We start from the raw sequence: 19,470 nt of genomic DNA, 5'->3' as shown, positions 1-19,470 counted from the left end.
AGCTGCCTCATTACTTTTGCACAGTACTGTACAAGCAGTATACGGTATTAGCAATACACAGCACATAAAGTGTTAATGCACACAGCAATAGTATACATCACAGATGGTAAATGAATGAGCTTGTGATGATTATTTATTTACTGGGAGCTTGCAGTGTTGCACCCAGGGTATTTATTGATCCAGGTCTCTCCAGTTGATCATTCTATAAATTCCAGTGAGTAAATATAGAGTAAATATAGCTCTGCAGTCCTAATTAGACACAACAGCCCTGTTGTGTCTAATTAGGACAGGATTTGTATACATGCCACTCCTTCGCTCCTTTTGAATGCAATAAAAAATAAAATAAGGTTAGGACGATGCTGTTATTTTACAAGCAATGGCACCATTTATAAACTTGTAATTTGACATAACCTTATAGGACAGCAACTGTGAAACTGTTTTTACACTGACTCTGCTCTTAAGCAGGGCACTGAAGATTTCAGTTACTAAAGTTTCACCATTCTGTCTGTGTGTATCACATGTACCATGCGTACTGTTTTGTGTGTGCGCGCGCGTGTGTGTGTGTGTGTGTGCATGTATCCAGGCTGTCTGTTTGTGTGGTCTGATCAGTGTGTCATTGTGTGTCCCCTCTCCCTCTCCCTGCTCCTGCCAGTCACCCCAGAGGCCATCGGCTTCCTGTCGGCGGTGGGTGTCTTTATCGTGGCATTGGCCTTCCTCTTCCTCTTCATCAACAAGAAGCTGTGCTTCTCGCGTGTCGGCGGGCTCCCCTGCCTGGAGCTACATAGCCGTCGCAAGAAAGGACGAGCTGGAATCCGCCAGGGCCTCGGTGAGTGACTGACACTTGAAAATGAGTTAAAGTGAGCCACAGCATGTTTATTTGTGGGTAACAGGATAGTCAGGCTCCATAATTATCACATGGACATCAATTTTGTCATAAATAAATAGACAAGTGGCGTTTCTAAAAATGATATGTGTTACTGGGGAGCAGCAACACCGTTCCAGCGAGTCCAGCCACTCTCAATTTCGAAGTTTATCTGTTATCTCAACTAGAAACATCTCAGAGAGAGTCTCCTGTTTACAGCATGGCCCCAATTAAACGGCTCAGCAGCAGAGAGAGAGGATGTGGGCGAGTTTGTATTAGTCCAGTGATTTCTGTGGGCGAGTTTGTATGTATGAGTGAGGGAGTTGAGTGACTCAGCCACATACCGCTACAAAGATGTTCACAATAAAAATGTTAACGCCATAATACCTTCACGAAAAAAATCCACCTCAGAAGAAATTCAGAGAGAAATAGAGGGAGCAGGACACTCAGTGCAGCTTTTGTTCCCTTTTTGTTTTGTCATCCATGCAAATCTTTTTGTTTCCTCCCTCTTGTCAAACAGTGCAAACACACAGAGCAAAGGTTACTACAGGTTCACTTTTTTTAATGACAGAGAATTTGATAATCATTTTGAAATACACATTTGTGTGGTACAAACTTTAGTTTTAGTATGCAGCTTGTTTCACCAGCAAACAAACTGCATTAAAAACCTGAGGGTAGGACTACGAAGCGAGATTAATGACTATGTCGAGCTTAAAGTCAGTTTTCTGTGTCACTCTTTTTAACCTGGCTAAATCACTGTGATAAATTATACTGAACACATAACCTGATTGGGGAGCAGGTTAGGTTCAGAGATTTGGTTTAAAATGATCTGGAAGCACCACATTTTCACTAATTCTTTTATTTACAGCATGTTTTAAAAGTGAAGTACATATAAACTCGATTTAAAATGTTTATTTTATCACTCTGTGCACTAAATCCTCAGATTAATGAGTTTCTACAGCATTAATCTCTTATTTGCAACAGTGTTGCATTTTATTGTTATATATATTTTTTAATGTTCTTTGTAGATTTTTATCACCATCATCTGATAATGTCTCTGATTGGAGTAGGTGGCACTTAAGGAATGAATGCTACCTTCTGAACCTCCAGACACGAATTATATAAATAAACAAATACATAAATCTAGAAGTAAAGAAATGGAAAATAAATGTAGCAAAATGTATATAACTGAATGTAAAAATTCATAAAAATATGTTGAATAATGTAAAAGAAGAGTCATATGACGCAGGCACAGAGCCTGAAGCAGAAAGCCAGGCTTAACAGAGAAAGTCGATAACCACTTTCGTGAAACCCGTTATATCTGACTGGGGTTTTAGGTTTTGTCAGGCCACCTAACATTTTTAACTCAGCTGTTTCGAAAATAAAGTCAAACTATTATCATGGCCTTGGCCTTGGTGTCATCAGCGTTGAGAGAGGAGGCGGCAAAACCCATAACATTGGCCATAATTCGAAAACGATGTGACCTAAGATGTTCAAATTCACAGCACAGATCTATCTGCTGAAAATCTCTGACAAGTTCAAATCTTGGCAAGCTTGACCTGAAGGTAAAGGTCAGAGGTCAAGTTTTCTGAAAATCTCGCAAATGCTATAGCTTGAGAACGATCTTATGTGGGATTTTCAAATTCACACCATAGATGCTGTTCAAGCTAGACCCACTTTCACTTTCTCGCCTGCCTGTGTGATTTGTTTTGATCTTTTATAAACGACCTGAACTGTTCCTGCCCTTCCTGGTCAAGTCTTTATCTTTAGCAACACATCACTAACGTGGTTTATGGTTGTGTAGTCATTGGTAAGTGATTGTATGAAATATAAAAGACTGTCAGGGTTAACAAAGAAAAAAAAAGTTAGAAGAGTTTTGCAGAAAAATGTGTTTTTAGGGACGAATATTTCTAGATTTGACTTTTTCTTTGGTAGTAATTTCTTTTCACTGCCTAATTCTTCATTTTTTGTCAGTGTAATCATTTAAATTTTAATTTGACACTTTGTCAGTAATGCTGACAGAAATTCTAAAAGACTTGCTAAAATAAGAAGGTCCTCCATGTGGGCTGAAGAGGGCAAATCCTGCCCAGCAGCTCTGATCTGGTTGAGAGCCTCATTTTAGCTTGAAGGGCAAATTGAACTCGTGGTCAGCAGAGATAAACTGATATTTGCTTTTGTAAGGAAGCAGAAATTAACAAAAGGGCGCGTTTAGGATTGTTGCAATAGGTTGGTGGAGTCTGTTAGTGAAACTGTGAGCAAACACTGGTTTGTTAGTTCTTCACCTGCAGCAGGTGGAGCCTGCCTTTCCAGTTAGCTTCCTGAACAAACAGCATATCCTGTTTAGAGTCTCTTCATAGGATTCACAGCTGAACTTCTCTGGAGCTTCACAGGATGAGGTAGGAGCTGTTTGAAAACACAGGTTCAGTCAAACTGTGTGGAAAAGTAGGTTTAACTTTCGTTAAACCTCTCGTGTAAGGGTTAGAGCAGGGTTTCAAAGTTTGTCAGCTTTGATTAATTTTATCGATATTTTCAGCAATATTCCAAGTCTTTATAAGGGTAATAAGGTTAAGCAGCCAGTCTTTTTCATTGTTTACCTTAGTAAAACTTTAGCATTAGTTAAATTCAGACCCTAACATTTGGCTAGAAATGTATTATTTAATGAATTGTTTTTAATAAAGAACATAAATGAAAAGAGCATTGAATTAAATGAATGTCTTTCCTCACAGAAACAATTAATGGGGCTGTTTCTGTATCTGTACATTTCTTGATTTCTTCTTTTATGTCATTTCTTTATTTCTTTGTTTATATGTGAATTAGGTAGGTAGCCCTGAACACGATGTTTCTGCTGGGTGAATCAGACAAAAGCAAATAACTCTTATCAGATCTACACGATATGTAAGCTAACACCAAACCTGACTCTGTTAACAACACGCAATGGCTTTGAGGTGAGGTCATAGTATTTCCTGTCTTGTGAACAACTAGATACAAAATATACAGATAAACGAAATGCATAAATCCAGAAGTAAAGAAATGTAAAATAAATATAGCAAAATGTACATAACTGAATGTAAAAATACATAAACATGTCGAATTATGTAAAATGAATAAATCTAAAAAAAAAAAAGAATTCAATAGAATTGAACAGATTCATGTAGAAAGACAAATAAAAAATAGAAATAGCAAAACTGTTAAAGAGAAAAAATAGATAAATGATTTAATCTAGAAATATACAGTTAAAAAATAAAATAATAAATGAATTATAGTAAATACTACTTTACAGTCATGTCCCGTATTTTTACATTGGTAATAATAATTCCCTTCCACATTAGGACACTAAAGCTGGTAAAAACAGGCAGAACACTTGAGCTAACTTTGTGTATTTTCCTGTATTTACCAATTATGAGTTTGCCAGCGATCATCATCATGATGAGATAGATTTCAGTTCTATATTGGTGCTTTCTAGTGTCAATCCAGGCATGGCTCAAAGCGCTGCTTAATGTCATATTTGCAGCCTAACTGAACATGAGCACCACAGCAGCGTCACTCATGGTGGCCTGTTCATAACTAAACTCTGTTCTTTTCTCAGCTATTTTAAAGAAATACACAAGAATTAAGAAGCAAACACAATAGGACAGCAATAACAACAACACTTGTAGCTGAACAATTTGACACAACTGGTGCCAAACCTCTCAGAAACATTGCATTTTTGTTACCAAAATGTATATTTTTTTATATATATATTTTTTTCTTTTACTTCAGCGTTATGTCATCCTTGGTTGTTAGTATTGAAACTTCCCAGAAGAGGAATTGTATACAGCTTTTAAAAAGATAAAATTCCACATTTTTGAAAAAAGATTCTGGATAATGAATAAAAATGGAAGGAAAAAAGTTATCAAATTAGAAAGTTTTGAAAGTTGAACAAAATTTATTTATTTTATGTATATTTATTAAAATCATGGTGGCTATACCCCCCCATCTCCCCACACAGCATCTCCCTCCAAAAGCAGTTAAAACGCCATGAAAACTATTCCATTAGCCAGAATTATCCCAGAGTTATGTCAATTTCCGAGTCCCTCAGCAGGTGAGGCCCTCAGCTGATCCGAAGTAGCCCATGTGTTTCATCCAGTATAACCACTGAATCACACTGCTTCACTGTAAAAGCCTGTAGAAGAGAGAAGTTAACAGACCAATCAGCCTTTCTCGCCCACACAGCGTACAGCTTTGTTTCTGCTCTGTAGGTAACCATGGCAATCGCTCAGGCAGGTACAGTGGCCTGCACTTTGGAGAAGAGGGGGCTGATTGCTCCACCGCCGTGTCACTCGTTCAGCTGTTGCTATCCAATTATGGTGAAATTATAACGGTAGTGAAGTGACCCTCAACCCCACTAATGCTAACCGGCGTTATTATTTTGAGCAGATCGAGACACGTAGCTTCATACGTGTTCTGTCTCTCATAAAGGAATTATTTTTACTCCTCCACAGCGATGAATGGTTTTGACATGTTGGTTGGTAGGTGGTAGTTAATTGTTCTTTCAGAAAAACCCTTTGTGTTTGTGGCAAATACACAAACAGCAGTACACATTACAGTCAAGTGTAATATAAAGCTAGTTGCAATCATATCACAAGGATTTGTTTGACAGAGTAACTGGACTTCTAGAGGTCCTCACCTCCACTAACTGGAGCCTCTCCACCGTGTTTGTTCTGTTGGTGCCTTTTTGAGCTTTTTAATAGAGTTACCTGCTCTGTAGTATAGTCTGTCCAAGACATTTGTGCTTTAGTTTTGGTGAATGAAATTTCAGTACTTTATAAGCTTGATTAGCGTGTGTGTGTGTGTGTTTCTGTGTCATGAATCCATATATTTGCATGCAGTTTGTTTGAATGCAGTTTGTTAGCCAAGCTTGCTACCATTAACACCCCGCCCTTTCATCCAAACATGGTAACTTCTGAATGAAAAAAAAACAACAAACAATTAAAACCGCAAGCGGTGATATCGGGCCCTCGCACCCCGCGCGCATCGACCTGTGGCGCTCGTCGACCCGTGCCGCACTCGGAGGTCTTGCGATCGCGATGGTGTACAGAAGGTCTCTAGAAAGTTGAATTCTTTTATAGGAAAAGATATCTTTTGCTCTCCACATAGACGCAATGGAATATTTGGGGGTGTGGTCACGGCTCCAGCATGCAAAATAGGGCATGGGTCTGATTGACTTTTTTGATCAGGATGATGTCAAGAATGTTGAAACAAATTTTCATACATTTCCGAGAAACATGGTAACTTCTGAATGAAAAAAAAACAACAAACAAAAAAAGAGTCTGAGGCTTCAAATGTGGAGTCCATAAACCACAGGGTGACGTCACGGTTGTTATGTTTATCTGTTATATATAGACTATGTTTACAACCTTCAGGACCACATGTGAAACAGCTGGAGCTTGAATCCTGACCTCTGAATCTGAGAGAGTGGTACTGTGCATAAAATAGTGGATTGCCCCCTGCAGGGTGGGGGATAGTTGCTACCCCAAGTGCCCTCAAGAAGGTCAAGTATCCCACTGAGACCCAGTTGTGGGTGTCATCATGAAGGACGAGCGGAGCGGCAAGGGAAAGGTTTTCCACCAGATCTGTGCACTCATGAGCTCAAGGTGGTGACCAAGGGAGCATAATACAGTGCATATGATTATGAACCAGTTTGGCAGGTTTCCTTGAACGAGAGAGTTCAAATTAAGATAAGGTCTTAAAGTTTGAGAACATGGTGATTTCCTAAATCTCAATCATACTGTGTGATGCACCTGATTGAACCCCTTTTTCAAAGGTTTTATACTTTTTACTTTAATTTCCCTTCATGCCATCTGTTAACCAGAGAAATACACTTGTGTCTCTTTTGTATAATGCCAGTGTTTCAGTCCTTTTACTTTTTTTACCCCCACCCTCGGAGGGGTGAATGGGTTATTGTTTTTGGTTTATTTGTTTATTTTTTATTAACAATATTACAACAAAACAGTGCAATTCATACCAAATTTGCATGAAAGATGCCTAGTGACCCCTAGATCACCTGATTAAATTAGGTCAAAGTAAAAAAAGAAATTCCATGAAATCCCAATCTTTAACTACGGATTCATGATATTTGGTCCACAGTAGTGGACGGCCAAAAACTAGTGCCAAACCGAACGCCATCTGGATCCGATCAAGATTTTGGACTTGCAGGCTACTTCTTCAGCTAAAACGTGTTTGATCTGTAACTGAGGCCAGTACCAATGGGTTTATAACTGATATAATAGTTACTGAAGTGTTTTTGAAATGTTTTCCTTCCATATGGATTTCCTCTCCTCCTCTCCTGAACTCTCCCAGCTTTTCCCATTTGTCAGTCCCTCTGTTTCCCTGTGTTTACCTCCCTCCAGTGAACAGCTATGGCGACGATGACGATGATGCCTCCAGCACCTCGGACAGCGAGGACGAAGTCCTGAGGCAGTTTGAGATGTCGGTGTCACGTTCACAGAATTTTCGCACTGCGGCGGCTAACATCAGTGAACAGCAGCCCCAGCAGACTCATTTGTCATTGGGTCGACGACACAAATTTACACGACTGTCAGACCAGGAGGAGGGTAGCACTGAGCCGTCAGACTGTGAAGGTACTGATCCAAATATTGATTTATAGATAATGATCGATAGTTTCAAGTTGGTAACATACTAGCAAATTGTGTATGAAAAACTTTCACTCACACCTTCCGACTGGTTTGATGACTTGTGAGTTTTACTGCCTCTAAACTAGAGGCCTAAAACTCTATCAAACATCTCTCCCTGGCCCATCCTGCCCTATCATTATCTGATTGTGATCACTTCTGACCCTGCCAATCCAATTCTTCTGCTGTGCACACGCGCATTATAACAAAATCAATAGAGAAACACCCACACAGAATTTAAACCGCAAGAGGGAAAAATAAGCCAGTCAGGATCCTAAAGACAAAACTGAAAGGTTACATGTAACAAACACACACAAGTAATTAGAGAGAGCCAAAGGGTATGTTGTGAAAACATGATCTCATTCACACCTCAGTTAGCTGCTACATAACTTACTTTACAAACAGCATCATATTTTTTTTTACAGCAATCACAGACAAATGTTTAGGAAAATCCTGAACTTAACTCTTCATTTTAAGCTGCGCAGCAGGTGGTTGGCGGGGGTGGTGAAATGGTTTGGTCAGGGTCACTCTGTCTCAGCTCCTGTTATATATTTTCCACTTTTATAAACAACATTCAGACACACACACAGACACAGAGGATGATGACTCACCTCAGCTTGTTGCCATGGTGAACTCTCTATGCAGCCATTGATATAACAGTCAGACCGACCTTAATGACAGAGAATTGGAGATAATTGCTATTGATTGGTCTGAGGTACGGCTTGTTCTCTGAGTGTTCCTGCGTCAGGAAAAGGCCAAGGGTTGACAAATTGCACAATATCCCTCCTCTTATCACACTGCTATGCTAAACGAGGTTAAAAACTGCATTTAGAGTCTTGAGACTAAATTAGATGGTATCCTAAAGGAGATATTCATGTCCACCAAGGTCTCATCTCAGTAATTTGTGTTGATGTTGGTGGCAGCTACGTTTACATAATCACCTCATTCTGTTAGGAAGAGTTTCACTCCTGGATTACTGCACAGAGGTTGCATACATTAACTGCAGATACCTACCATTACACATACATTTTTACCCCTCAGCCTGAAAAAGGCTGATGGGGTATTGTTGTCACCCCCGCTGGGTGGATGGGCGTCGGATGGCCTGGACACCCAACTTTATGAACACGATAACTTGAGAATTAGGCGACGTAGGATTTTTGAATTGACAGCATAGGTGCATCTACTAAAAATCTTGATGAGTTTAACATCAGTGACCTTGACTTCAAGGTAAAGGTCAGTCAGAGGTCAAGTTTTCTGAAAATCTTGTGAACACGAAAAGATCATGCTGCATGTTTGAGGTAAAATATCTCACAGCTAATATACTAGTAATTTGTCTTTTCATTTTATGACCACCCAGCAAAAATAGCATCAAAAAGTGTTTCACATACAAACAACCAGGCCTTTGGGGATGGATAAAAAAGGTCTAATAATTTACTGGATGTACTAATAGCTCATCTGATTAATCACTCTATTAACTCAACTTTCTGGCAGTAAAGTATTATTCACAAACCCCTATAGTCATAAAGGAATTCAACTATAGTTTTTACCATAATAATGTCAATCACAGAAAGTGACAGTATTCTCAGTGGGTTATATTTATTATGATTTTAGCATTTTTTATTCCTGAATCTTACTTAGCCATTTGCTTTTGAATTGATATGGTGAATAAAGTCACTAAGGCCCATTAAGACCTGGTAATGATGTGCTCTATAAACTTCCAGGGGATTTGCGCCGCCTAAAGATTCTGCTGCCAGGAGGCTGAGGGGGGGCACTGGCAGCTGACAGTATTTTTCATTCATGACACAAGTACAAATTTCTTAATCAAGCTGAAACCTTTTCAGCACCAGCTCACAGCTTTCTGCTGATTGCGTGTGTGCAGTCCTGTCATGTAATAAATTGCATTGTCTTAACATTTCAGGTGCTTTTGAGTAAATGCAATCAGATTTGGGCAAATGTCATCCTTGGTGGGGATAAAACATTGCCTGTGGTACGAGTGATTGTACAGCATGCATCTTTAATAACTTTAAAAAACAAGAACTGGATGCACAAATTTGAATTTAATTTGGATTTTCTCTAATCCACTCAGGGTCAAAAGTATACATACAGCCCCAAACATATACATAGTATACATAAAATTTCTGGCATAATTCACCCAGGATATTTGAGAATTGGTAGAGTTCAAACATCTAGCTGTTGATTTGAGGTGAAGTTAAAGAATTTTTTTTAGGTGGTCCTCCTTCTTCATTATTTCATTCACTTCATGCAATGTACCGGTGCCACTGGCAGCAAAACGGCCCCAGAGCAAGATGCTACCACCACCATACTCTGTACGGTGTTCTTAGGTTTGAAAGCTTCACCTTTGCTCCTCCAAACACACCTCTTGTCACTGTGGTCAAATCGCTCAATCTTTGTCTTTATCTGACCATAAAACTTTTCTGCAGAGAGCATTTGGCTTGTACATGTGGGAAGCTGCAAATTTCAATCGAGCTTGAAGGCGTCAACTTATTAGTAGTGGCTTCTTTTTTGGTCGGCACCGTTTCAGTCCATGGCGATGTAAAACTTGTTTCACTGTGGACAGTGATGCTGGTGTTCCAGCTGTTTTCAGCCTTGGTGATTCCTGGGTTGTTCCTGAACATCCCAACCAATTTCCTCTCATCTGAGGGTCACAGTTTGTGTCCTTCTGGAAGAGGACACGGACGAATCTGGGTTTGGCGGTTGCCAGGAGAATGGTACTTGTCTGACTTCATTGTGCCAAGTGTAAAGTTTGGTGGAGGGGGGATTATGGTGTGGGGGTGTTTTTCAGGAGTTGGGCTCGGCCCCTTAGTTCCAGTGAAAGGAACTCTTAATGCTTCAGCATACCAAGACAGTTTGGACAATTTCATGCTCCCAACTTTGTGGGAACAGTTTGGGGATGGCCCCTTCCTGTTCCAACATGACTGCACACCAGTGCACAAAGCAGGTCCATAAAGACATGGATGAGTGAGTTTGGTGTGGAAGAACTTGATAGGCCTGCACAGAGTCCTGACCTCAACCTGATAGCACACCGTTGGAATCAATTAGAGTGAAGACTGTGGGCCAGGTCTTCTCATCCAACATCATTGTCTGACCTCACAAACGTGCTTCCGGAAGAACAGTCCAAAAAACACTCCTAAACCTTGTGGAAAACCTTCCCGGAAGAGCTGAAGCTGTTATAGCTGCAAAGGGTGGGCCGAAATCATATTAAACCCCATGGCTTAAGAATGTCACTGTTCATATGTATGTGAAGGCAAACGAGGAAATACTTTTGGCAATACATTATATTTGAACTTGTACGTATAATTTTGATTGCTGTACTACATGCCAGCTGGCATAATCTGCATTAACACTGCATAATTTTAGCCCTGTGTGGATTAGAGAAAATCCAAAATAAAGCCAAACTTGTGCACTCAAATCTTGCTTTTTTAAAGTCATTACAGACGTATGCTGTACAATCATTCCAGCCTGGAAAAAGAACAATTCAAAGGAATCATTCAAAGCCCAAATTCATGCCCATGAGTGTATGTAAACATGTAAACGTCCAACCACAACTGTATATATATCATATATATCATTAGTACTTCAGAAATTGCAACTGCTAATAGCCAGTCCCAGCAAGTGCTTCATCCATTTTAATGTTAAAAACATTCAGGTGAGTCTCACTTTGAGCAGCTGCTAATTGTCTTTTTAACTGGGTAACTGTGCATTAACAAATGCATTTTTCTATATATTTAAATAATCTAGAAATTATTAGTAATTGCTTGTACATCTTCAGTGCTGCGAGTACACAGTAATAACTAAAGTCATTTTAACATTTTCATTCATTTTTTCCAATTAGGAATTTTGCAGTTTTAACAATAAAAGTGAGTGGGACAAAAATAGGATGATGAAAAGTTCAGATCCATCTCCAGTGTAAATACACAGTATCGTTACACCACCAATGTAAAAATATGTGGTTTTCTTCCTGTAGAAACGGCAGCTCAGAGCCAACAGTGTTTCCAAGATCCCCTCTCTGCAGTGGTAGAAGAAAAAGAAAGGGCATCCACGCTGTCTTTGGACACACCTGCTGGAGACCATCCACTGGCCTCCAGGGACTGTCCCACCATGAGTATGGACCAGCACTCTACAGAGGCGGTGGATCATGACAAAAATGAGGTCATAGAAAGCTCCTCTACCTGGATCCCAGAGGTACGATAATCAGATATTAACCATTTCTAATTACTGGTTTGTTTGATTACACATGATCTGGGAAAATCGGAGACAAGTATTTAGTTTGTGCTGAACTGCGTGTATTTAAAAGGATTGAAAATGTGAAAATCATGAGTCTGAAGCATCAGAGCATTTTCTTAATTTCCCTCCCATTAATCATCTCACAGCCTGTTTAATTTAGTGTTACAACCTTTGGAGGAAAAACTACTATCTCTCTATAAAGTAGGGGTTGGACAAAATATCAATAATGCAACACAGTACTGTGCAAAAATCTTGAGCCACCTCTAATTTTTTCACAAGCTTCTTCTCTTGAGACAAGGCAAAAAGTGTTGGTCCGTACACTCAAAAAATAAAAAACCTTGCAATGCATGGAAATGCATGCCTAAAGTAAATTTCAGTCTGATTAAATCTTTTTTTTTTTTTAACTCAAATTAACTGTTTGAGGAAATCCACCAACATGAACCAAATTTGGTCAGTAACACCTTCACAATGGACACTTGGAAGAAATATGAAATATAAAACTTATATACTTATATAAAACTGTGTCTTGATGTAAGGAGGAAGAAGCACAAAAAATGCTCTTCTTTTTAATAATAGCTGTAGTGAGTATTTTATTCTTGAATGCACCACACTCAGGAACCCTGGCTAAAACAACTGTGTAGAATAAATAGTGTTTTCAGTAAGTACATACAAGCACTTCCGGACTTTCGGAGAATGAAATTTCACACTTTGTGATCACATGAATGACCAAAAAAGGGAAAAAAGTAAATAAATAAATAAAGTGGAGCAGGGATTACTTAACGGGGTCATGGAGCTGACCGCAGCCCTGCTGCTCCCCATCATGCTTGGCAGAGGTATCGTCGTCACTCAGCTGTGAGAGGATTACCACTCTGCCATGGTAATCCGCTCAGGTTCACTTTAGAAGAAACAAACCAACCACAGCTCTCTGAGGTTTTGCATAAATAGCTGATATTTCCTTCATTCTCCACACTGTGATGCTAACAAACAGAAACTCGTGAATAAAAGTGCTGTAGAAGCCATGAGGAAGGCCACAGATCCATTCATCCGTGTGCTATAAACAAAACCTCCGCCCCCGAGGAGGTGAAAGGCCACCTCCTGCATCTATAATGCAGCGCATTTTATTAGCTAGACAAAACCACAGCTGGGCATTCTTCTCGAGCTCTTTTTCACTCTCACCTCTGAGGTGAGAAGGCTGCTCTGACTTTAGAGGCAGAGGTCTGCTCTGACCTCTCCCCTCCGTGCTCTTTACCGTGTACTCTGCAGATAGACACACCAAAACTGTCTTCTGACTGCAGCAATACAACATCCTGCAAAAGATTCCTGGTTAAATTCTGTCATCAGTCACCAAGCACGTCTGTGCTGGTTAGTGTGTAGCCATTTCCCTCGTTTCTGGGTTTCAAAACAGCAGGTTTGATTCTTGTGAAAGAGTCGCTCTCATGACTCATCTGGTGATGTCACTGCACGGCCAATCAGTGGCATGCATCCTGCTGACGTCACATTTTCAGTACCAAGCACTACCACCTAATAGAGAATTTTAAAAACCAAGTCGAGCTGAGTATGTACTAGTGGAAAAGCAGCAAAAGAGAATAAAGGCAACCTGGACCTGGACAGTAAAGGACAGCAGCTGAAGTGGATCACACTTCTTTGCTTGGACCCAGTCCATTGAACCCTGCTTCACAACACTTGGCTAACAATATGTACTTTTAGAAGAACACAACATACATGTAATGATTTGTTTCATTCATTTAATTGTGATCTTTTAATGGTTTTGTTCCTGAGTTTTACACCTCTTAGTTTATGTTAGTTACACACAGCCAGACTCTTGCATGCTAACTAAAAACTTTCATTATTAAAGGCACCATTATTGTACATGATCACATCTTTTATTTGGCTTAAACATCCATGCACATGGTGAGGAAATTCAAGGATCCCTCCACACATGTTCTTTGTTCTCTGTGACCACATGTTCAACCACATTACAGAACAAAGAGACACACACACTCCTACAGGTGCACACACTCTGTCTCCCACACACACAAAATAATAGCAGTCCAACATGACTAACCAGATCAATCAATATTTTTGGTAGAAATCATATTACTACATGGCAAATAATTTACCAGTAGGTGTAGTAAGCTGAGTCATAGAAAACCAACAGACCCAGCATTCATGAGATGCATGCTCCTGAGTCTGTGTAATTGAATAATTAATTGAAAGGGGGCGTGTTCAAAAAAATAGCAGTATAGAGTCCAATGAGTGAGGTCATTCATTCTGTGAAAAAACAGGCATCAATCAGGTGGCCTAAGGATGAAGCCAACACATGTTGTACATACATTTCTCACTGATAAAAATGGGCCGTTTCAGGCATTGTTCAAAAGAACAGCGTTCTTTGATTAAAATGTTGATTGGAGAGGGGAAAACATATAAAGAAGTGCAGAAAACAATAGGCTGCTCGGCTAAAATGATCTCCAATGCTCTAAAATGGAAAGCAAAGCCAGAGAGACGTGGACGAAAATGGAAGACTACCATTGAAATGGATCGAAGAATACCCAGGATGGGAAAGACTCGGCCAATGATCAGCTCCAGGGTGATCAGAGACAGGCTGATGTTACCTGTGAGTACTGTGACAATTAGAAGAGGCCTGTGTGAGGCTAATCTGTCAGCAAGAAGCCCCCATAAAGTCCCACTGTTTAAAAAAAAAGCATGTGCTGAAGAGGTGGCAATTTGCCAAAGAACACATCGACTGGCCTGTAGAGAAATGTAGAAACATTTTGTGGACTGATGAAATTAAGATTGTTCTCTTTTGGTCCAAGGGCCCCAGACAGTTTGTCAGACGACCCCTAAACACTGAATTCAAGCCACAGTACACAGTGAAGCATGATGGTGCAAGCATCATGATGTGGGGATGTTTCTCTTACTATGGTGTCGGGCCTATTTATCACATACCAGGGATCATGGATCAGTTTGCATATATCAAAATCTTTGAAGAGGTCATGTTGCCTTATGCTGAAGAGGAAATGCCCTTGAAATGGGTGTTTCAGCAAGACAAAGACCCCAAACACACCAGTAAGTGAGCAGCATCTTGGTTCCAGACCAACAAAATTAAAGTTAATCCATGAAGATTTTTACATTCATAAAGTGAATATTTGAGTTTATAAAGAAAAATGCAAACACTGCTATTTTTTGAACAGCCCAGCATTCATTTTTCTTAATTTCATGTAAAGTAATTGGAAAATTTATACATTTTTCTACAATTTTTTTGATTTAGAATATAATGTGCAGTGTCCCCAATGCCTGTAAATGAAAACTATTATAAGGATTCTGGGCTTTATTCATGTTTTTGAATGCACTGCTACTATTTTGAACACAACTGTACATTCTTCTTCTCTTAGTCTTCAATTTGATCTTTGTGGATTTTTGTTCATTACTTTTGTAAATAAATTTTCTTTAATACATATGTTGGTGTAATTAATGTTATATAGGAGAGACTGCTGCCAACCTCTACAGAATTCTCAAATTCTTCAACCACACTGACTACTGATATGTTATTAATTTAATTATTAACCTCTTTTGAATCAATAGTCTAGCGTATTTTATGAGACTAATTAAACTAATAACTTATCTCGATTTCCTATTAATTTTGATGATTTTAGTTATTAATTAGACTTCCCAAATTAATGATCAATCATTTGAGATCACAATAATTGTTTTATCAGTTTTCCTTAATTCAAAGTTTGTTCCCCAATTAAGTTAATTCTTATTCACAAGGTTGATAAATACAGCGGTGCTGCCCTTATGAGGCACAGTTATAATGATGGTAGGTAATAACGCCTACAGTGTGAATGCGTGTGTGTGTGTAAACAAAGCATGCATATAAATGTGAATACTTCTGCTCTGAGTGGTATTTCTGTGAGTGTGTGTTTTCATATGTGTATCTCAGTTTGTGTGTTTGTAGAATTCACAACCTCTCAGTGATCGAATCACACTTTAAAATTGGGTGCAATCTGCGCTGTAAACACCTCCCACACACACACACACACACACACACACACACACACACACACACACACACAGGATGATACTGAACTCCAGAAATGCTTCATAAATAAAAAATGAGGTTGGATCAGAGGGGCTGCAGAGCTACAGAAAGCCTGGGAGAGTCTGTTTTTTCCCTTTTTTTAGCTGTTTATTTATAGAGTTATATAACGGCCCCGCTCATGGTTAGAGCTGCAGCAAGTATTACAGCTGCTAATAATACTACCCTTTCTGGTATGTTTACTGCTGCTGTACCTACCTTATACTCCCCTCAAGTTTAAGGTTTGTTTCTCTCAAAAACATAACCATAAAACTTCTTCAATATGTAAAACCATGACACACACACACAGGGGTACATCAGTGGCAGCGAAGCATTAAAACTACAGTAGGTTAAACCATTATCACCAAATGTCTGTATCATACAAATGAGCAGCTTGTATATTTAATGGTAACTTTTCTTCAGTTTAAACCACAAACCATGGCTCTGTGTTATTTCCATGAAAACCTGTTAAGCATTAAATTGGAATATAAAAAACTTGCAGAAACAAGTCGTGCCAAAAAACAAAAACAAAAAAAAGAGCTAACGAGGACACCGCTTTACTGTTTACCAATCTTTACCGTTTGAGTTCCTCTTCCTTTCAGGCCACTTTCGCTTTAAGATGACTTTCTTCTGATTGGCTGCTCCTCCCAAAAAAAAAGGGTAAAATGCATACTATATATATGTTCACATGCACCATCATGAAACCCACTGGTTTTAGACTCTGCATTTTGAAACTGTAACATTAGTGTTTTGGCTTCTGACATGTTCTTCATTTATTTATTTATTTATTTTTAGGAGCCAGAAGCAACTATATTTGAACGAGAGTGTGGAGCGCTCAGCTAAGTTAGCAGCTGAGGTTTGCAAGTTGACAGAATGTGCGAGTGCAACACACAAACACATGTATCTGCTAATTAGTGCTTTCGATAGAAACAAAAATGTTATTGTACCAGGGTGTAGATATGCTTTTTAATGCTGTTAAATTAATTATATCCATTCTCGGTGACATCATCCAAAACCAAGAACCTGTCTGGAAGTGAGCGTATAGAGCAGCCCGACTCCTGAGATTTTTGGCTTTTTGACCTAATAGAGCCACTTTAAAATCGTTAGCAGCTGGAAAGGCATAATCACTTCATAGACATTACTTGTGATTTTTTTTTTAATTGCTACTTGTAATTATTAAAAGTATCTCCAATTTAATCTTTATTACAACCTGGTGAAACGTGTATCAAAACTACAGTACCAGTCAAAGCTTTGGACAAACTTAATCATTCATATGAAGTGGGTCAATAAGTGGGAACAGGAAGTGTAAAATTCTCATATTTTAGTAAATAAAACAATGGAAAAAATAAGATTGTTTAGTTATCTACATTTTGGAGGAGATGCAGAGATGACTTTGTAATGGTAATAAGAGGTAATAATATATAATATATATTATAAGGTAAGATAATTTATTATAAGGTAATATAATATATATTATAAGGTATGGTAATATAGTATATTCCTTCCTCAATTTAAGCCACTGAGGATATCTCTGTGACATTTAAATTAAAAGTCATAATTATCCTTTTACCTGCTCACACGTACATTGATACCACTGCTGCTACATTGGCCGCATCAGCTACTACACCCTGTTACTCGGAGCAGTGCTAGCTCAATCAACATATATGCTCTCCTTCAGGTGGGGGTCCGTTCTTATGGTTTCCTCTTTTATTGTGTGCATCTCCTGATCTGCATGTTCAGTTTACCTCAGCAGGCCTCTGATTATCTTATCTCTCCTGTGGTTGCCATGTCGACGGCAACACTCGCCCGCTCTGTCAACACTTGACACAATCGATGTTGTGTTTGCTGACTGCACGGGAGTCTTTAACTGCAGGGGTGGAGGAGGCGCAGGAGGGCGCTTACTTGTGCTTCATGACAGGGTTTCTGCTCAGTTTGTCTCTCTGAACATTTGATAAAAAGAGTGATTATTATGACTGACAGATAAATAAACTGGTCACCACTACAATCCACTGACTGCAGCTGTCCTTAGCAAAAGGTCAAGTTACAGATTGTTGTAATGTGTTTCCCAAGTGGATGATTTTTCTCCTTACTTTGGCAGCAAGAGCCGCCTCCTCACGGCGAGGTCTCGTCTCAGCCGGTCTGTTCTTCCCCTCGAACTCCCATCTCCAAGTGTGGCGATCTGGTCCTCTCGGTGGAGTACCGACCTGACACTGAAAAACTGCTGGTCTCTGTGATTGCGGCTCGAGATATTCCCGACAAGGCTCGCAGTGGGATGAGCGCCTGGCAAGTGCACATGGTCCTGCTGCCATCCAAGAAGCAGCGGCACAAGACATCTGTGCAGAAAGGCTCAGTACCACAGTTCAACGAGACGTTTCGCTTCTCGCGCCTGGAGCCGTCTGACCTTCACATGTCGGCCATCAGGTTCAGGCTGTATGCGCTGGGTAGCAGGATATCTCGTGAGCGAATGATGGGGGAGAAAGTGCTGCGTTTACGAGGACTCAACCCAAATGGGGGGACGATGGAAACAACACTAGTCATGGAACCTCGAAGTAACCTGAAGGTAAGGTATAACTGACTTTACACTTTGTTCTGGCATGTTTATGTTTAGTACATATTAGCCACTAAACTTCTTTTTAATCCTCAGAGTGTCGACTCCCAGCTCAGTCTGTCTGCTGTGAGTCAAAGCGACAGCGCCTCATCAACTCAGTCTCTGACCCACGGTGGCGTTCCTGAACTGCTGGTGGGTCTCTCCTATAATGCCACAACGGGACGCATGTCTGTGGAGCTCATCAAGGGCAGCCACTTCAGAAACCTAGCCATGAACAGGCCACCAGGTCTGCAGGGAGCCTCACACATACAAACACTTCAATCATATACATGTGCTCACTGTATACATGCAAAGAAAGAGAACCTCCGGCCACACTGAAATGCCATTCATAACAATCTCTTCCCTTCTTCATCCCCTCTCCTCTTCCCTCCTCCCCTTTGGTCCAGACACCTACGGGCGACTCACTCTGCTGAACTCAGTTGGTCAGGAGATCTGTCGGACTAAGACGTCAGTACGCCGTGGTCAGCCCAACCCCGTCTACAAGGAGACATTTATCTTCCAGGTTGCTCTGTTCCAGCTGTCAGATGTCACTCTGCTGATCTCGATCTACAACCGGCGCAGCATGAAGCGCAAGGAGATGGTGGGTTGGATCGCTCTGGGCCAGAACAGCAGTGGCGATGAAGAGCTGCTTCACTGGCAGGACATGAGGGAAGGTCGAGGACAGCAGGTCTGCCGCTGGCACATCCTGCTGGAGGCGTAAAATAACTGTCGGGCAGGACTTTTACTTTTTTTTTTTCTTGTTTTTAAAGGTGGGCAGGTTTTAATTTGTAGGAGCATTTTGGGAAAAGAAAAGATGAGTCCTGATTTTAAAGAGTGGAGTATTCTGATTAAGGTTTCAAGCCTCAGTGATTCACGCAATTTTTACATTCATCTGAACCTTGAAAAACATGCGACCCAGCTGGTTAGTTTGTGTCAGCACGAAGCACAGCCTGAAGGCTCTTCAGTCTTCAGGCTGTAATGGGTTTTAAAACTTTAAATTGATGATTAAGGAAAGAAAAAAATGATTTAA

At 40.0% G+C, this 19,470-nt stretch overlaps 1 protein-coding gene across 1 annotated transcript; it reads left to right on the top strand.

The window, feature by feature from the left end:
* Positions 1 to 591: 591 nt before the first annotated feature.
* On the top strand, positions 592 to 19,445 carry syt16 (synaptotagmin XVI; the record flags this gene model as incomplete). Its single annotated transcript, XM_030719350.1, has 6 exons — positions 592 to 826; positions 7,252 to 7,482; positions 11,519 to 11,736; positions 17,952 to 18,413; positions 18,498 to 18,687; positions 18,848 to 19,445. Coding segments are annotated over 6 exons (1,650 nt in total), but the record flags the coding sequence as incomplete, so codon positions are not given.
* Between the last annotated feature and the right edge of the window lie 25 nt (positions 19,446 to 19,470).

This window comes from Archocentrus centrarchus, chromosome 22 (genome assembly GCF_007364275.1).
Source record: "Archocentrus centrarchus isolate MPI-CPG fArcCen1 chromosome 22, fArcCen1, whole genome shotgun sequence".
Taxonomy (NCBI): Eukaryota; Metazoa; Chordata; class Actinopteri; order Cichliformes; family Cichlidae; genus Archocentrus; species Archocentrus centrarchus.
Note: the sequence above shows the minus strand (reverse complement) of the source record. Positions and strands in the feature narration are given on the sequence as shown.